Consider the following 19239-nt stretch of genomic DNA (forward strand, 5'->3'; position numbering starts at 1 on the left):
ACAACCTGCCTGGCCCCTGCAGACACAAACACATGCCAGCAGGGATGCAGCCAAGCCTGTAATGTTTGCGGTGATGTGAAGAGTCAGCATAACACAAGTTTGCATGCTAAGAATAAATAAATAAATAAATAAATAAACGAAGAACTAAAATTAAAATAAAGGCACAGGCTGTGTTGCGGCCGTAATGATGATCACTGTCGTAACAGTTCTCATCAATGTCCTGCGGCTTGGCAATCCCTTATTAAGACGCTGCTGTGTGAGTGCGCCTCCAGCGACATTAGAGGCAGCAGGTGGGAGTGGAACTACGAGTGCTGTGTGTGCAGGAGGAGGGGGAAATACAGGTAAGTGGAGAGAAAAAGTGAGGGAGCCAAGGAGGGTCAATTACAGCGGTTAAACACTAATAACTAATCATTGCTCAGTAAGGGTATTGCAATTAGGTTGCAACAGCAAAGGGAGGAGAACAACCCCACCCTCAAGACAAACATACATGTGCACACTTACACAAGCACGTGTGCCTATACACACACACACACGCACGCAGGCACACATTCACACATTCACACATTCACCATTGGTATTTCAGAGTACGGCACAGCTGTTTATAAACAATCCAGTGACCCCGCGACATGAACGGATCCACAGAGGAATAATGTATGAGGAGAACGGGGCCAACGAGCTGCCGGAGTGGGAGATGAATGGTAATGAAGACAAAGAAGGAGAGTTATGACTAACATCTGTGGATGGGACTCCTATGGGCTCCGCTGAGTCTTGTTGGCTGCCATCATGTCACTGACAGATTGTCTGGTGACAGAAGTTAGTAAAAGCCTCCTTGGAATTCTCTACAAAGGACAGAAATATTTAAGATGCTCTGAAATAACACCTTTGAGACCGAATCTGTGCTCACAGGTTATATTTAACTGGGCTTTTCTGAATAATTTCTTGGAGGATATTGGCTCATGTTGGCAGCTAAATTACTATGTTTCAGCGGCAGCCTACCCCAAGGCTCTTATTGTGACTGACTGACACAATGGTGACAAGATGTCCAAGGGTTTATGGAGACACATGTAAGGTGAGTTGAAAAAGTTTTATTTTGGCATCAACATCACACTCGGGTTTGATTCTCCTGTCAGGAGTCGCTAAAATTCATTAAAAAATATATAATTTGCCTTCTTCCTAATTGGCAAGAGAAAGACTGCAGTTTGTAGCAGAGTATCAAATGCAGCTGGGGCTGGCTAATATTTGTGCTGCTGTATTTTGTTTTAGATCAACTGTGGAAAAGCTTGAAAAAACAAAACAAAACAAAACAAAACAAAACAGCATATTCAGGCAAGTATATAAAACAGCTAGGTGCATTTTAACATATGTGATTGATACAAAACAAAATACGTGCAGACTAAACTAAGCTGATGGTGAAAAAAGGATCCAGGCTAGACGAGCATCAATAAATTTGCATGTTGATTAGTTTGTGCTTTGCTTTATCTACTACAGAGTCAGCGAGTCGTGTTAATCCTAACATCATCAAGGTTGTTCTGAGTGTTTTGTCCATTTGTTTGTAGTGCCCAGAATTCAAAATAGCTGGGATCCATATGGTTTCACTGATTCAATCAATCTGAAAATTTACGGTGCAAGAGTAATGGAAAACTAAATTGGCTTTGCAGTTTTGCAGAAAAATATGAAATAATCATTGGTATAAGACTGTGTACACGAGAGCCTGAAATCAGAAAAGGGCCACAATTTCCATAATGCTTTTTACCACAGCTGTTTTTGATAGATGAGCTGTCCCTCTGTGATAAAAAAAAAAAAAAAAAATTGAGCCTGATTGTAAGTATGGCCCCAGTGTCCAGTGCCGGCTCTTCCATTACACTCATCATGCAGCGTGCGTGGGCCCGCCTCCTGCTGGGTGATATGGCTGACTTATGGTAAATCCACCACGTTCTGATACTGAGCCAGAACAAACCTAAGGCTTGTTTTTGAGTTCTTTCTTTTTAGTTTGAGTTTTTTTTACCCATACATTTAAGTATAATACTTATTTTATCATTTTAGTGTCCTTGTACAGTTTGTGCATCTGTTTTCTTCCCAGTTGCTCTGTTGTGCTCCTGGAGTCTTTTCATCTGAGCGTGTCACTGGCACTCTGCTAACATCAAAGTCTTAAGTCTCAGCTTTGAAATGTGAAAAACAGAAGTTTTGGAAACAGACCTCAAATTCATCAAGTTTAAACATGTCAAATTATAAAATACAGAGGCAAGGTCAGTTGACTTCAGAGGGTCCAAAATGTAAAAAAAAAACAAATATTGCATTATAACCTTTTAATTTGTTAAAATCTACCCTATTTTTGGCTCTTTGGCTTTTAATCACAGAAGTTGTGCTGGTGAATCATGGTGCAAAATGTCACAAGCTTTAAAACTAACATTTGGAAGGCTGGCGACATGACAAAATTAACAACCTGCTGCAGAATGTATTAGCTTGCTGTGTTAGCTTCTGAATTAATGTGGTACACATATACATCATGCATGCTGAAAGGGTTCAAAGCAGCTTTCAAATAATGATTTCTTATCTATAAGTAACTATCGTTAGCTATCACTGAGTCACCCCTGAGCTAATTAAAAGCATATTTAATGTCACTGTGGAGAACAAAATAATGGTGTGTACTTTATTATTGTTATTATAACTCACTTCTCTCATCATGAGGACGCATGGGGCCTCACGTACACCTCATGATGTGTGCAATGGAAGAGCTGCAGCTGCTGTTTCTTATGGTATTATTTGAAAGATAATACAGCGCTTTGTATTCTACATTTGTTGTGCTGATTTCAAACAAATTGCTCTTCCCTGACCTGCAAATCCAATTCAGAAATGTTGCCTGCCACCGTGCTGACTCTCCCCAAAAGGGCCCCCTGAGACATTTGCACTTGGGGCTCTTAAAAAGCTTGAGTGCTGGTCAGGGTCAGAAATTGCATAGCATTTTACAGATTCCCCAAAGAGTGAATGCTTTGAATAACAGTGGATCAAACGGTAAGATAAAACGACTTTCAAACTGTCATGCATGGTAATAGGATTCTTGGGCTTATTAGCTGGAAGTAGTCAATCGGTTGTTGGTGCCATGGAAACATATGTGTCCGATGATGAAAAAATAATATTTTTTACACAGAAGTTGCAACACTCACAATCATTTATTATATCAGTCACATAAAGGAGCCTTGCTTTACCTCACAGAAGATAATATACATACTACACCAATCATTTGTAACCAACAATAGAATGAAGATGATGGCTATCACGGGAAAAATCACTTGTTGAATCACAATATCATCTAGTCTCTAAAACAGACTCTCTATATAGTCATATATAGAGTCTATAGGCAAGGGACAAGAGTTTGGTATCAGAAGCGTTCTGGTTTCCACTTCAATTTCCGTTGTAGTCCAAGTAGTTTTATACAGGTAATCAGTCTGGGTTGGGAGTGAAACAGGTGCAGTGCATTGCCAGAAATGTAATCTGAACCTAAAACACCTACAACAAGTCTCAGTGTTTGTCTATTGTGTGGGATAATGTTCCACTCGCGTAATAAAAGAAATGGAAATTCAAGCAGTTTCCGGCTAAACTCGGGAAATTGGTCCTGGCCTCCAGAGGCTAAAATCACTGTCAGATGGTAGCTGATGGGCTCTAAGAGTGCAATACCAGCTGATTAGTCAAGTGTATTGGCCTCCTAGTTGCAAGCCTCACTCACCTCCAATCTTGGCATTGTAGGCCACACCGACACCGCACACCCCGTTGTTTGCTGCTGCTGCAACTTCTCCTGCACAGCGAGTTCCATGTCTGAAAACAACAGAAAAGAGACATAGATAAAGGCCAGACAAAGGATAGTAGTGAGAAAGAGCAGATTGTCAAAACAATAAAAATAAAAATACAAAATGTTACACATGAAGCAGTAGCATCACAATCATTTGAGTAAAACTGACAAAATGATAATTAAAAAAAATCCTGTCTTTGTATGGCAAAATAATCATCTGAATCTTGCTGGGCTTTTTAACAATAGCTTCCAAAATGTAGCTGAAAATAGCATCACGATAGGGATCAGACACTGCTGCAGATTCATGGTTAGAGAATTAACAATGGGTGGCAGTAGGCCTGATATTCCCTCACATCACAGGACTATTAATATGAAATGCCTTACAATTCAAGTATTAGTATAACATCACAAAGACGAATGACCTACATGGTGAATGTGACAAGCAATTAGAAGTATGAAGGGCACAGTCAGTCAGGTGTGAGACACTTGACTCCACTAGACTAGTGCCCCATCAAAATTCACTGTGGTTTACAGCCCTTGAGAAAATCATTTATGGCAAACCATGTCTATTTTTTATCCAGCAGTATTTACCTAACGAAGGATGTGAACGGCCTTTTACTGTGGACATTTAATCTCAACAATAAATCTTTGCCTCATAGCTGTTTTCACACAACTACCATAATCATCTTGTATTCAGAAAGACCTGTCTGCCCTTTCTTTGACACCTCATTGAAATTGCATATCTTGTCCACAAAATTAATCTTTTTGGTCACAATTCACAACCCTATTGGACAAGAATTATGGCTGATATTTGCACTTTTACAATGTTTTTTTTTTAAATTGGTTTTTGGTATCTTGCTAGAGCTTGCAAAACAACAGATGCTCTGTGACTTCTTTAACACTAAGGCATTTCTCCTTCTGGAAGGGTAAAGACAGGAGAAATGGAAGGCAGATAGGATGTGACAGGCGAAAAGGTATCAAGTTGGACACAAATCCACACAATTCTATGCACAGTCATTCCCCAACCTCCTGAGGCATGAGGATGCCCAGGCAAACAGTGTTCTTGAAAGCAGTAAACAAGACCTGTGCTTTGCATACACTGTGGTTTAAAAGGAAAACAACAAGAGCAGAGCTAATTTTTGATGTTGCAAAAGCTGTGTCTTTCTGGCAAAACTTTTTTGGCTATTCTCCAATAAACCTTGGTAAAAGTCAATTTTTTTTTCAAGAAGATGAGTACCTTGTCTCCTTTATCTGACTTTAACAAACCGCAGTAAGGTGGGCAGAGGCTCCTCCAATCGAACATGACTTTAGTGAAACTTGGGGACAAAGACCTGTCTAAAACTGACTTCATCTCGACAGTCACTGGCCACAGGCCATTCGAATTAAATATGAGATGCTATTGATGTGCATGAATTATTCACCGAGTCCTTCATCAATACTTATGAGCAGTATTGAGTTTCAGACAGGTGCCCTCACAATAGCTAACCTCTGTGAAGTAGGATTGTTTGGATATTGAGTAGATTATAACTGCACAAACAATTACCACTCCCATCCCAAAAGGCACGCTTTGTTAACTGTAGAACAGACTTCATAAAAGACAGTGAAAAATCTAAATTGAAACATTTAAAGCTTTACCCAGCTTCAGGCAAAAAAGAGATTGTTAATGAATTGGCTTTAATCTTTTCCATTGCCTTTTGGTGTTGGGGCGATGTGATCAGAATGTGAATGGATGGAACAGAATAAGCGTTTGGCATTTACCATAGGTCATTAAGATTGTTTCCTGATTATAGTGCAGATATCTGATTAGGAGGTGCACAGTTTCATTCCCCTCTCTGGGATGTGCTGTGTGAATGTTATCGGAACAACAGCTAATTATATCCTCATTATTGTTTCAGAAGAATCAGAAATTACACACTTCCTTGTTTGATTCCCCCACCTCCTTGATGATGCGGCAGAGGACAAAGTCATTTCACAGGGTCAAAGCACAACTGCATCTCCAGCTGGGATCCTGATTAGGTTGTAGGTAGCTCTGTGATGTATTACCCACCCGCTAATTCTCAATAATGTTCACTGCCTTAACACATTTCGGCTGAGAAAACCAGTTGTTTTCCTCTGAAAGAGTAGGAAATCTCCTTTTTGCTAGACCAAGCGCTAAGGTTCCCCATTGAAAAAAAAAAAAAAAAAAAAAAACACCATGTGACAAAAGCAGTATAGTGTGTGAAAAACACAATGCTGCTGCTTCCTAACATGCCATTTGTTATATGACCTTGGCTGTCACTGAGAGTGGGCATTAGAGTGATTTTTAAACACACAATGAGCTGCCTTGACAAAGCTTATTTTTCACTGACAGATATGCCTGTACACGGGGATCTTGACACAACATATGGCAGGATGTAATACATCACAGAACCCATTAAAATAGCATCCGTGCAATCACGAGGTTAAACTACATCACTGTCCTGCTAAATAGTTTACTTCAAAATGCATTAAAGGATCCGGTGCAATGAGAATTGAGTTTCTCTATTCTCAAAAGCAGCTGTTAACGTAAAATCAGACAGGATTAGAATTCCAATCAACTTCCAGCGATACGTGATATATGATACAACCAGGTTTTAATGAATGCTCTGACTGCATACCATTAAAGAGGTACCCCATAACCTGCCAAGGCATTTGATCAATCGCCAGCAAGCTACTTGACAAACTAGTCAAAACCATATATTGCTGCTCAGTGCTGAACTTTCAACACTGGTTATTTGTTCTTCAGAGGTAGAAATATTGTTATGCAGTGAACGGCACAGTTACAGGAAGGTTGAGGTGCTTGCTCAGTCCTACCAGCTTTGTGCCATGTAAACATCAAAAATTAAAATCACTGTGCTGAATCTTCAATGGCAGCAGCCATAACAATGAGCATACTGCGTTTTGGAGCTTAGCGTGGGCCCAAATTTTAAAGCTCAACCTGACTTTTGACTGCAAAAAGTTCCGTCCAAACTCAACCTGAATCTCAAAGATAACAGCTTTTTCTCAGCCTGAGCCTGACTCGAGCCTGAAAAAAGCATTAATTAATTTGTCCGTGAGATAATAATCTCAACACTAACCAACCTTTTTCCCCCTCATAATCCTGTAGGCTCTGATATGGTTTGACAGATGAGGGGAGACGAGTCTCACCCGGGGAGAGACAGGAACCAGGAGGACTGCCTGTTATCATAAAATACGCTCCTGTCTATTAATGAATAAATTGAGAGCCACCATAGCTTAATATAGGCTATAATCAAGCAGACTAATGCCTACTGAGAACACGGCACGGCAACATATTGACATTATATTGTGATATAGGACTAGATATCATATGAGATTTTGGATACTGTAATATTGTAATTTGGTATATTTGTCTGGTCTGTCTTTTCCTGGTTTTAAAGGCTGCAATATAGTAAAGGTAGGCAGTTTTCTGAACTTAACAGACTGCTCTAGATGTGCTATTATTTACCTCCACCTGCCTGGTCATCAAATCCACATTACTAACTATTGTTTATCAAAAATCTCATAGTGTAAATATTCTGCAAAAGCACTGACAGTTATCCCTTTAATCTTGCCACAATATCAATACTGAGGTATCCAGTCAAACCTATTGTGATAAATGACTTTGTCCATATTGCTGAGCCCAATTGAGAACCAATAGGATTACAAACTGGAGTAAATAAAGTCAAACCAGTGCACGCTGTATTGCTCTTTGGCTCTGCCTGTTAACAACAACAACAACAGTGAATACGCACCCCAAACCCTACCCGAACCAAACAATTTAGTCAGAAATTAAGCCCAAACCTGACAGAGCCAGTCGAGTTCCAGCATTAATGTCAAGTTCTGCTGCATTTCTATGTTCCATAAGTTCAACTACTCAACATAAAAATCATAAAACTATAAAAGGTGTCTCCTGTGTGCGTCATTTACTAACAGGATCACATACACTTTTGAAAGATATTTCCGTACTTTTCCTCTGTAATGTCATGTAGCAGTGTCGCTTAAGGTTTATTTTGCACATCCAACTGTTTTGTCACTTAGGGTTCTTGTGCTGGTTGCATTTCTTTAAGTCATATTTTTTTAAAATATTATCATAATAAATATTACATTAGGACAACACTTAATGTCCAACAGGGAAATTTAGCACATTTTAGAATGCAATTTACTCCTCATATTTTTTCTCTAGCAGTGTAGTTAATTTTCTTGCTGTGGGGGCACAACACTGCTGAACAATTATAGAGGAAAATACTTATCTCACACAGAAACACATTCTTTAATCATCCTTTAATAGACAGAACCAAAAAGCCTGACACTGTCCGCACTTGCCAAAAACTCCGATCCACAGCACAGAGGCTAGGCACAAGGCTTGGCCCACAATCCCGCATGCTTGCATTCTTGGCAAGAAATAAGCTCACTGTTCCATCCATAGCATCTTAAAGTGGTCTTTGTGCTACAGACAGAAAATATCCTTAGACCACAGAGCTATGGCCACAGATGTGGTGCCAAGGAGGGGATCCAGCTCAGATGGACAGCGTGAACACAGAGCCAGGGGCTTGGGAAGGCATTTTCACATGATTAAATGTCTGATGCTGGAGGGTAGCCATTTACAGAGGCCATGCACACACAGACCAACAAACAGCTGTTTTGATTACTCTCCGCATGTGTGTGTGTCGTGTGTGAGAGTGACTGATTGGACTGGATTGGTTTCAGTTCAAATGGCCAGACAGCTTAATGTGTGCAGAGGGGATCAGACGTGCCAAGGCAGACAAAAGGGTTTACGCTGAAGCCACATTTTTATCTGTCAAATGTCCATGAAATGAAATGATTTCAGAGACACTTTACTGAATGTCTCCATTCTGTGTCCATTTAAAATAGATTTGAAAATGTGTCAGAGGCCACAATGGCTAGTGAAGTCATAGAGAAGTGTATTTTGAAAAGTAACTACCAGAGACTGAGAAAACACAACACTTTAAGAACAGTGCTGCTTTACTTCTGGGAAAGACAGTTAAAATAATTGTAATAATGATGATTGTCTTCATTATCATTATTGCAGTGTTTAAATAGATTACAAACCTGCTTTACCACTAAATGAACAAAGCATGAAAATAACAAAGGCATATGAAAACAAAAGAATAAAAGGACAGCAGAATTAAAAAAAAAAAAAAAAGACTGGAGAAATTAACAATTAGAATGTGTGAGCTGGGAAGCAGCAGTGGCTAAATGCTGTGTCCGAGTCACCTCTGTGCACCTGTTAACCTCAGTGTCGAACATGTGAGAAATATATAATGCAGCTTTTGCTTGAAACTGAATATAAACCCAGTTCAACAGGTCAGACAGAGGATGTGGAGAAAAGACCCAACAAAGCTCAGAGAAAAGACTGCTGAACTAAAGACGCTCTATTCACACAGCCAATGTGACCCCTTTATCTTATCAGGAGGAGCGAGGGGGGCAGAGCAAGGTAATGCTTTTATCTCTCTGCTTTGGGACAGGGCACAATATTGTGGTTAACCTTGCCCTGACATTTAGTGGAGAGCATACACATGTCTTCCAGTGCAGTCTCTGCACATGATGCAATGTAACATGTACACGCACACTCTCTCTCTCTCTTTCTCTAGTTATATCCATTCAGAATCCTAAATTGAAAAAATTACCTTTTTAAAATGATCTTACTCTCACTGCCCCTTACTCTTAACCTAATATCACAAAGCCACGCCTCCAGCTGGATGGACTTTTGAATATTCTCCTCATGAATCAAAGGACAATGTGACTGAGCCAAAGGCAGCACTGTCTGGCTGTCTGAGTTTGAAACAGGATTCCCCATGAAACAGCTCTTACAGTTCAGTTTTTTTTTTCTACAGGTAGAACAAGTTGCTACTGCTAAACAACAATGCTAGCAATGTCACAGAATAAATTCAGATTAATATACAAACGGGTGAATTAAATTAAAAAGATAAACTGGACAAAAATTTGACCCATCGAACTGTAACAATCGACTTGTTGTGAGCATGTGGATGTCCTGGATGTCGGAGTTCCCATCAGCACAGGATTGCCCCAGAACACTTGCAGAGTTTTAAAACCAGTGTGAGGATAAAGTAATTTTGGGAAAAAAAATATAGGGCAGGATGTTCACTGTGATGGATTACCTATCTTATGTAAGTTGCAAGTCTTTGCAAGTTTATTTTTGCACCATAACAAAATGGCTCTCATTAGAGATAAGAACAATGCATTCAAAAAGCAAAATAAGTAATTGCATGCTTTAGAAGATGCCCGATATTAATGTTAGGTATGCATGCACTGTAGTGCATGGGCTGTGCAAGAAATAAAAACTCGAACTGTCCTGTAAAAGGTTGTACTGAAAATAAAGTCTTGCATGGTGGGTTAGACTAACGCTGAATGAGGAGTGAACCAAAGAGATTATGAAATGTCTCAAGTCATGTTCTACACTTGAAGTCATGAAAAGTAGCTAGGAAACTACCATATTTTGTTATGCATTTTGATGTGACTCTTTCCCATACAAAGCTAGAAAGACAGAAAGGGTGAAACTCGAGCTTCGATAACTTACATTCTCATGTGGGTCGATGAACACAATCACATATGCACACATATGCTCAAAGTCATATAGAAAGTGTGTGTTCAAAATGTATTGCTGAGTGTAACTGATGCCTAACCCATGTTTGGCGGAACTGTAGGATCTGTCTCTTGGCACTGCTCTGTGGGTTTATATCTGTTTTAGGGGGAATGAATGGAGCTGGATTCTTGGTGCTGCTAAAGGGATTAGGTTATTTTCCGCTCAGCTTAGCTGGGGCCTAAGGCTGGCCTGTTCAAACTGTTACTTTGGATTGTGAAGTGGAGATCTCTCCATAGTCTGGCCAACGAGGGAGCTGGTCTCTCCATCGTTGGGAAGAAAAAGATCAGAAGAGTTTGTTCCAAATATGAGATTTTATGGCTATGGGTTTGAGAAAGCCATATTCATGCATTCATCTTCTTTACCTGCTTATTCCCATTCAGGGTCACAGGGGGTTAGAGCCTATACCAGGAAAACATAATTGCTTATGCTTGAAATACCAAAGGAAACTCACACAAAAGGGGACTCCAAACAAAAAGATTAGGTGCTGGAATTTTAACCTGGGTCCCTCTTACTGGAAGCCAACAGTCCTAACCACTGAGACACCATGCCACCCTCTAAATAAAATTTACCATTGCTCTGATCCATTCATCAGCAGCTAGCAACAGCCAAATTAAAGGGCACTACCCTATCAATTCATTCAGTGGAGCTTTTGTGGTCAAAATGACCACAACTAAATGATTAGGTGTCTGAAAGGACATGAATGAAACAAATTAAATACACAATAACTCAGTGAGGGTTACTGGAAATGGATGGGATAAAGCTTGCCAGACAAAAGAACAGGCTTAAAGTAATGGCTTAAAGGCAATCAAGGCAACTTAATGAGAAAAACAAATTAGATCTCTTACAGTGTCACACTTGGCATACACTGCTGACACACCTTGGGGGTAAACTATGGAGTTAGATTATGGGGTGAGTAAGGTAACTTCAAGTTTAACCAGGAGTTTCCCATGTCATAAAGGGGGGTTACTTTAAAGCAGGGAAAATTACCAAGCTTTAAGAGGGGTATCACCATGGTAACTGAGGCTGCACAGCTAACCCAAAACTTCTCTTGAGCTGGTTATATTCAGGCTATCAAATCCAAACGTGCTCTCTTGTAAGTTGGCAGCACCATTCCTTGAAGATCCCATAGACTTCATGAAAATAAACTGCAAAAATATCAGTAGTGTCTGTTAGGGATACTTTTGAATTAGCAGGTAGTAAGAAGGGCAGCAGTGCTGCTGAAACTGGCAGAGGTGCAACCACGTTGCTTTCCAAGATCATTTACTGTATTAGAAATAGAATACTATATCAGAAACAGTAAATGTTTGTAGCGTTTCCAGGACATTTATGCAATCTAGCTATGGAAGAGGACTTATAACATAGCTCAGTTTAGTATGGAGTGAAATTCATTGTTGCATGGGCTGAATGCCAATATTATTTTTTGATTTACAATCCAGATGTATATTTATTTTGCTGGCACAAAACTAGGGTTCAGAAATTATTTAAACATCTCAGATGTATGTCTTTATTGAGATGCAAAAATGGGGAATTATCACATTTATTCAATTTAATCCAGTCACCTGATTTACCAAATCATGAAGAGCTAATTTCACCTCAAACAGTATTGAGAGTGTCTTAAAAAAACATAGGTTATTTTTTGCACTGCCATGGCTACTAGTTCATAAGGAGATTTCATACAGCTCATGACTGTTTTGGCTATGTACAGCCCAGTTTTAGATGAAGGAATAAATACATTATGACATATTTACTATATGGCACTGGGTAGAGCACAAATGTTATAGAACTGTTAAAATATTCCAGTTCAACATGGCAGATTCTCACCAAATTAGATTTTTCCATGCCATTTTGCCATTTTGTTTCACAACAGGAGAGAAACATATGTTTATGACTAAGCCTGCAGTGGGACAACATATATGTTTATTTAGTTGCAGCATCACATGGCCAAACTGCACAATATTTGTTGAGTGGCCATTAGGGCTGCCCTTCCTTCACTGTACCAAGTTCTGGACTGGCAAGGAAGTTATGTTCATACCAGAAATGAGCTCCTCCATGCCCCAAAGCTGGTTGATTGATTGGGCCAGTAATGTAGGATTTGCCTCTACTTGTGTCCACTAATAGGCCAACAAAATTTGATGGTATTATGTGAATCCATAAGGAAATTATAAGCTTTAAGTGAGAACTCAAGTCCATTAACACGCCCCACTTTGGCTAATCAGAGTCAACTAATTCATTAATAAATAAATTATCCCAACCTTTCCACAAAGTTTTGTGGTATTACATTAATCTGTTCAAAAGTGATGTGCACATTTGTGAGAAGCCACGCCCACTGCTACACTTACTCTGACCTTTGCTCCATCATCAACCTTTCAACAAAAGTTTGTGCAAAACCACTGGTAACTATTTGAAATACGATTCTGCCAGGGAAGTAGACAAAAGATGTAATGTGGTGAAAACATATTCCATTTCAAACTGTAGTGGAGATAATAATGCATAAACAGCTGTTATGCTTCCTAAAAGACATAGTGGTAGAAACAGACATCTACTCAACTTTCACTTTTAAATTCTCTGTACACATTTTTTAGCTTAGCCATTCATAACCATTCATGTCGTTTAAACAGCTAATCAATGTAATATTGCTCAGTGGGCTATTTGGGATGTCAGAGTATGAAATAACGAAGAGGAATAGGTTGCCAAGTTATGTAATTCTGTCTCTACTGGAAGAAATAAGGCTCAAGTTGGAATCAGAGACGAGGAGTTGCCCAAACATTTGGCAACCTTTCATCTCTTGGCCCTGAAGACTTTCTATATACATTAGGGATGTCGCAATCATCCATTACTCTTGCACTGTCTGGGCAACTGAAGGCAATGCTACAGCGACAGGGACAACACATCCATTTTAAACGAGCAGCAGATGAAATCAATACCACCAAAGTTGATTTCTTCTCCATAGCAGCATTTCCAAATGTCACTGGAGCAATAGATGGAACACATGGGCCCATAATCCCACCATCTGACGATTCTGGTAAATGAGGACATTTACCAAAACTGCAAAATACAACTAGGCTACACCACAATCATGTATGATTGTCTGCAATGCCTAAAGTCACCACAAATACAGTGACCAAATTTCCCGGTTCAACCCCACTGACAACTAACAGCAGGCAGCATGAGGTGATGTCAAACAGAGACCAGGGGTGCAGGTGGCTGTTAGAATAAATGTAATGATGTGTAATCCAAAATTACTTCAGTCTCATGATTGGGGCAGATAGCTATGGCCTTTTCAAACCAACAGAGGCATTGTCTGTTCAATAGCATAGCAATAATGCACTATTGCTTTATTAGCTGAAATGTCTCACATAAAAAAAATCTTTCAATTTACTGTTTTTTTTTTTTTTTTTAACTTCATCAACAGGCAGATATTTTTTACAGCTTGATGGGCTGTGAAATAATGTGCACATGACCACTTAAATTTATGTAATATTATAATGTAATGCAGATTGTTACTTGTTTGTTGCACACATGTAAATTCCAATCAACTATGATGACATGACCATACACTCTCTTCCTCACGGGTGATGCCATTTTCTGAAAGTGGCTAGGCACAATCCCAAGATTTAAATAGCGCCTCTGGTATTCTAATTGCCTAACTGCAGCTGAATTGTGCTCGACCCCATGCTTTCATGGCAGCTGATATTTAATCAAGTGTTGGATTGGAAATGGCTGTGCCTGCAATTTCTTTTGTGTGCGCTAATGATTTGCGTCTATGAGTAAATATTGAGTTAAGTGCGGTGAAATTCTTTCACAGGAACCCTGAACGTGTCTGATGCAGCCCTGCGGAACATGAGGTGGACTTGGTGATAAGAAAATCTTTTCACAGCCTCAATATGACAACACAATGTAAAAAGTGTGCCCACTGTGCCTTAATTACAGGCAGTAATTAGGCTATTTTCTTACACATTAACATTTACATTATCTGCAATTTTCCTCCTTGCAATCCTCTAGCTTTGGCAGCAACATGACTATTTGCTCATGTTTAGTCATTTGAATGATCTGTTCTCCTTCAGACTACATAAATGTAATCCATCTCTTTCCAATACTTCCAACTTTTATAGTTAATGCATTGACACAGTATATAGTTATATAACTCCACAATTATTTATAGTGCACTGCTTTTAAGAGTTTTAGCATTTTATACTATTTTATTGCTGATTTTTACATTCTATTTCCTTTGCCACTGTAACAACCTAATTTCACCATGCTGGTCTCAAATTCACTGCTCTGGATCAGTCTAGGTTACATGTCACTGGCTATTTCTAACAAGCCCCACTTGTTTTATATGCTCATATTGTAGCTGGATTTGAAAATTCTGTGCTGGCAGAGCCAGCAGACAGGCTAACCACCTTCATGACACCAATTAGTCAGGATTGCTATCGTTAAAAGTTTGTGAATACCGATAACTCAAAGAAACCAGGAGTATATATAATAGGCTTTCTTCCTTGTATATCCCATGGCTTTACCATCCCCTTCATGAAGCTCTAGACCAGTGGTTCCTAAAATGGGTGCTGTGACAACTTTCCATGGGTGCTGCAGAACCTGCTTGTTTCACATTATAATTTTTCTTCTCAATAGATTTTCCTTCATGCAAATTTTACATGTACAATGGAGTTCATAAGTGAATAAAAAAGTTATTGCTCAGATTTGAAAATATTAAATTAGGCCCTGCTGAATGCATACAACATATGTGTTGCAACTGGGCAGGGAAATAGTCATTGTTTCCTGCACATGGCCCTCCTGTTCAGGGCTTGCTGTCATCAGCATCAGACACGATGGGACGTAAGGAGAACGTACTCTGCTTGACTGCATTGTGCCAACCAAGACATTTTAGGCAATTCTCTACTTCCAACTTTGCGGGAACAGTCTGAAGAAGGCCCTTTTCTGTTCCATCATAACTGCCCCAGTACACAAAGCAGTAAACAACAACTCCATATTAATGCCCATGGATTGAGAATGGGAAGTCATAAATGCTCCTGTAGGTGTAACACTTTATTCCATTTAGTGTATGTCAGGACCAAGACACAAATGTGTCTGTCAGTGCAACAGGACCTGCAAGTCGTTTTCAGTCAAAACAAAGACCAAAACAAGTCCGCGGTTAAAAAAAAGAGTTTGGGAACCACTGCTAGACAGCACAAGACACTACTTTTAATGGACGTACAGATCAGCAATGCATAGCAAACTGGTGTTTGGCTTGGGGCAGCTATCTTGCATCACTGTGGACAAGGCCTTAAAGTTGTCTGAAAAAGTAGTTTCAATCACATGGTACTTACTTTGCATGAAGCTAGAGAGCAATCAGGTTTGAGGGCTGAGGGCTCCACCATCATCTCACAATATGTCTAGTTATCTCTCAGCCTCTGGCCATCAGGAAAATAAACAAGTGGTCCACAGCAGAATAAATAGAACAAGCAGAAGCAGCCTAATGCTCATGGTCGACAAAGGGTGACAGCTTTGTAAACTATAGCCTAACTGCACAAGTCTGAGCTAAACAGTAGAGGATATTCTTTTGTATTGCAAGAGGGTCAGAGAAAATCGAGAACATAGTTTTTCTGGGCAGTTTTCCTCCTTTTCTCCCATTCTTGCTCCATTTTCAGAAACAGCCAGTCGACTAAAAATGACTGAGATTCCTTCTATCAAAACGTAAAATGCTTGCAAGAGCATGACAACACAAGGGGCTTATAAGTACCATGCTTACTGTTTTGTTGCTAAAGGTGGGGTTTACTAATTTTTGGTTGAGTGGACAGCATCTTCTATATGAAATAGCAGATTGAGAGACACTTGTCAGTATTCAGATATAAAGATGCTTAATCAAAATGATGTATTTCTAATTGAAAATCTCTTCTGTCTCCTTAACCCATTGAGAAAAGCCTCTTGTTTGCTCAAGGATACTGAGCTTTCCGTAAGTGTTTAGCCCCACTCATATTTTTTTTTTTTTTCCAATTTTATGGCGTTGCAGCCAGGACTCAAAATGGATTAAAAATTTTTTTGGCAACAACATACACAAAATACCTCATAATGAAAAAAGTTAAAGCATTTTTTTTTTTTAAATTCCTGTAACTTTGACAGTAAAATTCACTTTGTCACATTGGATGAGCATCTGTGAAACGGTACCTTCAAGTCATTTCAGAGATTTTCGGTAGGATTCCAGTCTGAGCTTGGCTTGGCTATTTTCAGATTCTTGTTCTGAAGCCATTCCACTGTTGGCAACAGGGACATTTATTGTCACTCCAGTCTAAGGTCTTTGCCACTCTGAAACAGGTTTGCCTGTATCTGACTCCAATCACTGTTTCTTCTATCCTTGTTAAGTCTCTCCACTTCTTACTGCTGAAGAGCACCTCCACAGAATAATGCTGCCACCACCATGTGCCACAGTGGTGTCAGACGGCTGATAAGCTGTGCTCAGGTTCTGTCAGACATATGGTATTGCTGGAAATTATAGCTGAGGGGTTACATTTTCATTTCATCATTATGGATAATTTTTTTCCTGATGCTTTTAGAATCTTTCATATGCCTTTTTGACACTGTTATATAACTCAGATTTGTGTGGTGCTGCACTGATTGCTGCCCTTCCATTAAAATCTTACTTTAGTCTCGAGGGACCTTTGTGGTGGCAGAGTGACCATTGGCTTCTTGGTCAGCAACCTGCCAAGGTCCTTATCTCCATTGCTCAGATGGGTCTGACAACCAGTGCCAGACAAGTGAAGCAGCTCTGTACCTATTCCATTTCATAATGACAGCTTCCTGAGCTCTTGTGAACTCCAAAAACTTAGAATCCCAGAATTTTTTATACTGTGCCTTAGATCTACACCTAGTGGCATTTCTTTCTGAATTACTTGGACAGTTCGTTAGACTGAATGTAGTTTCTTCACTGGAAAAAAAACAAAAACAAAACAAAACAAACAAACAAACAAAAAACAAACAAACAAAAAAAAAATCCATGGCTCCTTACATAGACATATTTGTTCTATTCCAAGCCAGGAGCCTAAAACCATTTGTAATGGATGGCCTAGAGCCTGCAGGGTTTTATTTCATCCAAAGATTACACCAAGCAACTTCACTGATGCATGGCTGCCCAACCCTCTTCTGGAGACATCTCAGGAAAACTCAAGCAATCTTTAATCAATCTTATCAGTCAATCATAACAATCTTTGATCTTTGAGTAACAATCTGCGACATTTTCATATCTATCTCTATCTATATTTATCTCTATCTATACAGTCATGTGAAAAAATTAGGACACCCATCAAATCTTCAGTTCTTTATTTGGAAATGTAAACATATCAATTTCTGATCTTGTTTTTATTTGTATCTGTAGCTTGAAGTGATGTAACTGCAGGTAAACAACAAAAATGAACCTTGTTTTACTTATAAAACAAAAGAAATCAACAAAAATGCATTTTCCAACTGAGGAAAAAATTCAGATCCCCTATGTCCTAATCGCTAGTGTTTTCCCCCCTTGGCTGAAATAACTTCAGTGAGACGTTTCCTGTAGCCCTCTCTTTGTCTCTGACATCAGCTGGGAGAAAGTTTCTCCCACTCCTCAGTGCAAATTCTCTCAGCTGTGTGCTGTTTGAGCAATTTCTTGCAGGCAAGGCCAGTTTCAAGTCAACCCACAGCATCTCAGTAGGATGAAGATCTGGGCTTTGACTTGGCCATTCCAGAACACTCCATTTCTTACTTTTCAGCCAGTCTTTAGTGGATTTACTAGTATGTTTTGGGTCACTGTCATGCTGCAGGGTTCAGTTCCGCTTCAGCTTCAGTTTTTTGACAGATGGTCTCACCTGTTCCTCAAGCACCCTCTGACATACTGAAGAATTCATGGTGGACTCAATGATGGAGAGCTGGCTGGGTCCTTAAACTTATATGTGCGAGATTTAAGTAAGGCAAGCGTCCCACACAATGCTCTGTAATTATGTTCTAATCATTTACACCTGCTCTGATAAACCTGTATACAATTTAGGTCACTGAATGTGGGGGCGTCCTAATTTATTCCTCACAAGCAATTGCATTTTTTTAAGATTAGCCTACATTTTACATATTATTTTAAAATAACTTTTCTACTGTCTTATTTGTTTAATTACATTACTTGAATCTCTCAATATTGTTAAAATGGAGATAAAATGTCCATATGTTTAACTATCTTATAAAAAACACAGGCTTTCATAGGGTGTCCTAATTTTTTCACATGACTGTATGTATGTATGTATGCATGTATTTATGTAGGTATGTATGTATCCATCTATCTATCTACCTACCTATCTACCTATCTACCTACATAAACATTTCTGTATTGATACTCTCTATCACAGAGTTATTTATTAATTTATTTTTCAAAAGACATTGCTACATATTAAAAGCATGAAACAGATGCCCTCCACATGGGGTTTTTGGCCCAAGCTAATTTGCTATGCTTGTCCCCCACTGATTTAACACATTTGCTGTTGGTAGATGTTTCCAGGTGGTGTGTCAAAATTTCTCTACCCTAAAGAATGTTTTCCCCTACCAGTATGCCTTTGCCTTGATTGTACAATAGCAAAGAACACAATGGCATAATTTCAGTTTTGTGAATGATTTAACTGTCATTGGTTTTTCAAATTGTTAAAGATTTAAAGACTTTTCATTGGATCAAAAAGAATGAAAAAAGCCTACTTAAAGTAAGCTACTTAGCTGCCTCATGATGAACACGGATCATGTTTATTTGTGATCTCAAATCATAAGAACCCATTGATTATACAAGGAAGTCACCAGGCTGTAAATT

At 39.2% G+C, this 19239-nt stretch overlaps 1 protein-coding gene across 1 annotated transcript in view; it reads right to left on the reverse strand.

Annotated features, from left to right (window-relative positions):
• Positions 1-19239, reverse strand: part of furinb (furin (paired basic amino acid cleaving enzyme) b) — an 87189-nt gene that overhangs the window by 13423 nt on the left and 54527 nt on the right. The window contains exon 7 of the mRNA XM_030053703.1: positions 3725-3813. Within this exon, the coding sequence (XP_029909563.1) occupies positions 3725-3813 (89 nt within the window). The remainder of the gene's footprint in view (positions 1-3724; positions 3814-19239) is intronic.

The sequence above is a fragment of the Myripristis murdjan genome, chromosome 6 (assembly GCF_902150065.1).
Source record: "Myripristis murdjan chromosome 6, fMyrMur1.1, whole genome shotgun sequence".
In the NCBI taxonomy this organism is placed as follows: Eukaryota; Metazoa; Chordata; class Actinopteri; order Holocentriformes; family Holocentridae; genus Myripristis; species Myripristis murdjan.